Raw genomic sequence first — 6261 nt, 5'->3', positions numbered from 1 at the left:
AAGTCGTTAAAATAGGAGATTTTAGGATATGTATATGTATATCACCAGAAAAAATTTTTTCAAAACAACATAGAACTGTACAACACAAACAGTGAACTGTAATGTAAACTATGGACTATAGTTTATAGTACAATCATAGTATTGTTTCATCAATTGTAACTAAGGTGCCACACTAATGCAAAATGAGCTAAGTGTTATTACAGAAAACTGCAAGTATAAAAGGGTTATATGGGAACTCTGTATTTTCTACATGATTTTTCTATAAACCTACAAATTCTCTATTAATAATTAAAAAAGAGAAAAACAAAAACAAAAATCCAGTCTATGAAAGATATGGAAAGCCTTTCCAACAAACTTGTTATGCCCATTTTAATTGATGACCCCTTCCTTTTTTTGCCCATGTACTTCCAATGACTTGTTTCAGGTCATTGAAGTCCCTTCTGAGAGTAGGGAGCCTGTCCCTCCCCATCCCAGGTGTAAGGTTGGGAACCAGTGAATTGCCTGCTGACAATTTGTTGAGCTGATGGAATGGAGAGACAGAGAGTGTGCAAATACAAGATGGCACTCCTGGACCCCACCCCTCACCACCACCATCACCAAAAAAATAACATCAAGCAAAGCAATTGCCAAGATAAATCACTTTTATTTCTATAGGAAAGGGTGGATCTAAAAAAAAATATAAATTACATTAGTAACACAACATAAGAGAAAAACAGGGGGAGAAAACAACAGAGAAGTCTGAATGATGCTACTCTAACCTGTTTATAAAAAGGCCCTGCATCAGAAATTCACAATCCTACCCACTTCTAAAAATATATTTAGACATGTACAGAAGCGGTGGGCTTGTTTTTAAATTGTTTGCTTTTTTTGTAAAAATATATTAAAGGTGAATAGAAATCCTCTCTCCCCGCCCCTATCCAACCCCTCAGCCTTCTGCTGGGGACTGGAAACCAGAGGTAACTCTCCCACCATGTTCTAAACCTTGGTGACTATCACTCCCAACCCCTCCCCAACTCACTTCAAATACTTAGAACCTGAAACATTAAATAAAAATTAAAAAAAAAAAGCACACTAGCCTCTTTGGAAAGCATAACTCTGAGGGTAAACTTGCTTTTCATTTGAAACAACACAAAACAACAAACAGGAGACTCTGAGAACCCAACTAAATGAAAGGAAACCCAATCAAATGGAGGTTGGGTTTCAGCTGCAGAAAAACTTCTAACAAGAAAGGGGGGAAAGAGGCCTGGAACCAGGGGGATTTGCAAGCAATTAGCTGCCTTTGAAAGATCAATAATGGATATTAATAGGAAGAAGGGCTGGGGACCTGGTCTTGGTTACAGCAGTCAGGGCCTAGTCAGGCAGATGCCTTCAGAGACAGGCTTCCCATTCCCTCCACTAACTACCCTCTGCTGCCTTAAAATCCCCAAGCAAAACTGTGTGGAAACAGAGGGGAGATGAATAGGGATCTCACGTGCTAGGGGGGAGGTAGCCAGGCTTTTTGCCTTTGGTGTGACTAGATGGAGGACTGCTTGGCCCCTGGGGTCCCCAAAGTAGAAAAAGCAAATGGGGCTAAGGGACCCCTGATTCCAAGATAGAAGAGTAGAGGCGGAGCTGTGGAGAAAAGACAAACAAGATACAAAGAAGACAAGGGGAGCCTTATGTATTCCCTGTGGCCTGGATGGTAGCTGTTAAATTCCCCAGAAGCACTGGGCAAGCTGGGGTGAAATTGCAGTGGGAGGGAAAGAAGGCAAGGATATATATCACTTGGGCAGTGCCAAAATGGAGGGAGGGGGACACTCTCCATCCCAACCAGATCGCCAGTGAGGCAAGATAGACTGGAGGTGGGGGCATTACAGGGTGGGAGGGGAGAAAGGGTGGACATCGTCTAGACAACAGAGACGATCCACAAAGGAAAGAGGGGCAGGGGAGGGTCAGATGATCTAATCCTTCACACACAGGCTTGGGCTCATGAGTAACCTGTCTGCACTCTGCCTCAATGTTGACCTGATGTTTGGAAGTGCAAAGGCCCAGAAGTGAAGATGTTGAGTCCTGAGGTCTTCTGCAGACCAAGACCTCAGGTGGGGAAAGAAGTAGGGAAGTTCCCAGTGAAGGACCCAGGGGTGAACTCTCCTCTCACACTCTCTCCAGAAGGTTGAGGCTGTGCTCTGTGATAGATGTGAAGGGAGCAGGCCACAGGGCCAGGGTTATCTGCTCCAGTGGCAGGTGCTTTCATGTTTCTGAGAGCAGTTTCTCATCTGCTGGGACCCAGCCACAGCCACATGGATAATATTCTGGAGGACCTCAAAGTCCAGGCACATTTCTGGAGCTCACCCTGGGATAAGGGGCTTCACCTGTAGCCACCCCAAATCAGTTTTCTCCAATGAACTGCAAAGTCATGGTTAAAGGCTCAGGCATCTGTCCTCTCTCCTCCCTGAGAAGTGATAGGAACCTCCCTTCTCCCAAGGATGAGTAAAATCAATCGTGGCCTTTCCAGATCACCCCTGGAAATGGCCCACAGTAGGCAGTAAGGAGATTCTGGGCATCCCCTTCATTTCATTTGGCAAGAGGGGGCAGAGGTCAGACCCTTCTCCCAGAAGCAAGTCTGGAGGTGTGCCATGCCCACGGTGGACTGGTAGGGGGTAGAAAGGTAAGGAAGAGTGGGCAGAGGTGGGCGGCTTCTAGGGATAGGGCTGGAGCTGCAGAAAGTTTCAAACGCTGGCCTCCCACTTCATAACCAAGGAAACACCGAAGGGCCCAGGCTCTCTTCCCAAATCAAGTTCTTCATGCCTCTCCTCATCCTGCCTTTCAGCTCTAGGGGAGATGAGAGTAAAGGAAAGACAAGACTGGTAAAATGGAAATGGGTTGGAGCAGTAGAGAAAAGGGTTCTGGTCAGCTGGAAACCAACTCCCATTTACCTGCTGCTCAGGGGTATGGAGAAGGAAGGTAGGATGCTCTACTGGAAGTGTGGAAAGGGAGTTGGGGAGAGTCAGTGGAGGGGTCCATGGGGGAGTCCATGCCTTTGGTCAGTACCAAGGAAGCAGGACAATGCGCCTCAGCACCTTGTCCGGGGCAGAAAGGATCCAGGAGTGCCCCGAGAGTCGACAACGGAGAAGGCAATGGGGGTGAAGGAGTGGGGAGCGGGGCACAAGGGGGCTCACAGAAGGAGTTTGCCATTTCTGTGGATTTTCAGGATGCGGCCGAGTCTCTGCTTTGCTGTGGCCAGGCCCTTTTTGGGACGCTTTCCTGTAGGAGAAAGGAAAGGTAAGTAAGGGACCCATAGCTTGGTCAAGAGCTTCAGCAGCAAATCCAGAACCAACTGTCTGCAGGCCATCTCCCCACCTCTATTCTTTTGTCTACAAAGTCTCCATCCTTAGGCCTATCTCCAGGACCACCTTGAGCAAGAATTCCTCATTTCTGTCCAACACCACATGCCTTTGCCCTTTCTCCTATAACTTCCTGCAGCAGTGTCCTGGTTACAGTCTGTCTGGTTCTTTTTTCCCACTGATTTCTTCTGTCCCAATCATTTTCCCTCCTCAATTCTGCAGGGAGCTGTTTGTGCTTCACTAACCTCTTATCCTGCCCACAGGATTGGACACATGCCTGATTAGTGACTATGGCTCAGTGTTCCTGAAATTGCCATCTCTCAGGGCCTTGTTTTAATAGAAACCGCCATCACCAATCACCCCAATGTCTCAACAACCTCATCATCCTTGAACTTCTCACTCTAGGGAGTAGGCTTTGAAGGCAAAGTGATAAAAAGGAAGGCTTGAGTTTTCTAACTCTCTCTTGCCTCTACCTAATCAAATCACCTTCAACTGGCAGGGTTGCCATATGATCCTTCAACCCCATTGCTCAGTATATACCTGGAAGAACTGAGTGTGAGGACACAAGTAGACGTTTGCACAATGTTTATGGCAGCAGTGTTCCTAATTCACAATGGATGGAGGTGGCCTAAGGGTACAATGACTGAGGAATAGAATGGGGAACTGTGGTGTATAAATACAATGGACTACTGAGCAGCCACAAGAAGGAATGAAGTTATGAGGCATGCAACTAGGTTAATGAACCTTAAGGACTAACTATATCTTGAATGAAATATCAGAAACAGACAAATATTATCATGCCTCATTCATATGGACCAAATGTTATATAAAAACTCAGTGAACTGCAGTCGAGAGCATGGGTTATCAGGTTGGGGCCTATTATAAAGGGTCCTAGATTGTAAGCACTTACAGCAGTCATATGTATTCAGGAGTTGTAACTATTATTTCTAAATTCTAAGATACTGAGCTGTTTGGATATAACATGGTCATTCCTAGAAACTCTGGGTATTTATGTGACACCTGAGACTCAGAGTTAGAGCTCTGAAGCTATGAAATTCAGCAGTACCCCATACACGAACTGTTTAAAAAGCTGAAAAATGGATCAGACTTTGATGAGAGATATGAATGAAGCTGATCTGGATAGGACTGGGCTAGATCAGAATACAGGGTACAGGATGGTATTGTCCATATTTTAAAACTTCAACTTCTGTGTGAGACCAAAGAGAGAGATATTTATTTGGTGCAAAATTTATATTTTTGGTAGCACCTTACCTAATTTAACTTATATGGTCAGTTTAGTTGAACATCATAAGTACACTGTCTCTTGAATAGGGCATGAGGTCTTGTTCGCTTGTCTAGGTTTATGTGATGCTCAATATATCCCAGAGTAATCTGGGCAGTGAATAAAGAAATATTTGCAAAGTCCCCTTGGGGGACTGGGGAGAAAGGAGGAAATATTCAACTTCCCCATTTGGAGAATTTCTGATATTTTTGCAAGCAGTGGGGACAACCAAATCAATAGGCTAAACCCTCAATCTTTGAGTTTGCCACTATGAAACTTATTCCTACCAAGGATAGGCTAAGCCTACTTAAAGTTATGCCTAAGAATCACCCCTACAGAACCTCTTCTGTTGCTCAGATGTGGCCTCTCTCTCTAAGCCAACTCTGCAGTGAACTCACTGTCCTCCCCACCTACGTCCATGGGACATGACTCCCAGGGGTGTAAATCTCCCTGGCAAGGTGGGACAGAACTCCCAGGATTCCCTGGGACCTGGCATCATGGGACTAAGAAAGCCTTCTTGACCAAAAGGGGGAAGAGAGAATGAGGCAAAATGAAATTTCAGTGGGTGAGAAATTTCAAACAGAGTTGAGAAGTTATTCTGGAGGTTATTCTTATATATTATATAGATATCCCCTTTTAGTTTATGGTGTTTTGGAGTGGCTGAAAGGGAGTACCTGAAACTGTTGAGCTGTGTTCCAGTAGTCTTGATTCTTGAAGATGATTGTATAATGATATAACTTTTACAACATGACTGTGTGATTATGAAAACCTTGCATCTTGGGCTTAAAATAATTCAGAACAGAGGGTTAAGGAAGACAATGTCTATATTTTAGAACCATACATACTCTTTCAGTCCAAAGGAAGAAAGGTTTATATGGTCTGGAATCTAAATTTTCTGTAGCATATAATCTAACTCAACCTATCTGTATAGCTCATTTGAACAACTGAAACATAAGGAGCACAGAATAAGAAAGAGTACCTTTAATCCTATACAGCTTAATGTAATGCCTGGATACATCCTAGAGTATATTAAGCAGATAATAAAAAAAATATTGGCATTTCTCTTCCTTGAGGAATGGAAGAGAAAATATGGAACTATTAAACTTTACCAGCAAGGAATCCCCTGATACTATGTCAAACTTTAGGGACACCTGAATGAATAGGCCAAGCTATTGATCTTGAGGCTTACTCTTGTGAAGCTTATGTAGGTAGCGGAGAAGCTTAGACTACCTATAGGTATGTCTAAGAGTTACTTCTGGAGGACCTCTTTTGTTGCTCAGATGTAGCCTCACTTTCCCTAAACCCAACTCAGCAAGTGAAATAATTGTCCTTCCCCTAAGTGGAATATGATCTCTATGGGTGAAAATCTCCCTGGCGGCGTGGGAGATGACTCCCAGCAATGAGTCTGGCCCTGGCATCATGGAATCAACAATTCTGTCCTGACCAAAAAGGGGAAAAGAAGTGTAACTAATAAAGTATCAGTGGAAAAGAGAGTTCAAATAGAGTCGAGAGGCTACTCAGGAGGTTGCTTACGCAAGGTTCAGATAGACATTGCTATCTATCATAACCTGTCAACCCCCAACCAGGACCATTCCAGCCAATCCTAAAGAACACCTAGGGCAATATATAAGATTCCACAAGGGTTCCACACACTAG

General features: G+C 44.1%; 1 protein-coding gene across 5 annotated transcripts in view; it reads right to left on the bottom strand.

Moving 5' to 3' along the window:
* Positions 1 to 628: 628 nt before the first annotated feature.
* PHF8 (PHD finger protein 8) overlaps positions 629 to 6261 on the bottom strand; it is a 178891-nt gene continuing 173258 nt past the window's right edge. For 4 of the 5 annotated variants that reach the window (XM_077146599.1, XM_077146598.1, XM_077146600.1 and 1 more), the window contains one exon: positions 1876 to 3243. In XM_077146599.1, coding sequence (XP_077002714.1) covers positions 3155 to 3243 — 89 coding nt within the window. In that variant the 3' untranslated portion in view covers positions 1876 to 3154. Of the gene's footprint in view, positions 3244 to 6261 lie in introns of all 5 variants that reach the window. The other variant, XM_077146606.1, reaches the window with a different exon arrangement.

This window comes from Tamandua tetradactyla, chromosome X (assembly GCF_023851605.1).
Source record: "Tamandua tetradactyla isolate mTamTet1 chromosome X, mTamTet1.pri, whole genome shotgun sequence".
In the NCBI taxonomy this organism is placed as follows: Eukaryota; Metazoa; Chordata; class Mammalia; order Pilosa; family Myrmecophagidae; genus Tamandua; species Tamandua tetradactyla.
This window is presented reverse-complemented; position numbering and strand designations above follow the sequence as displayed.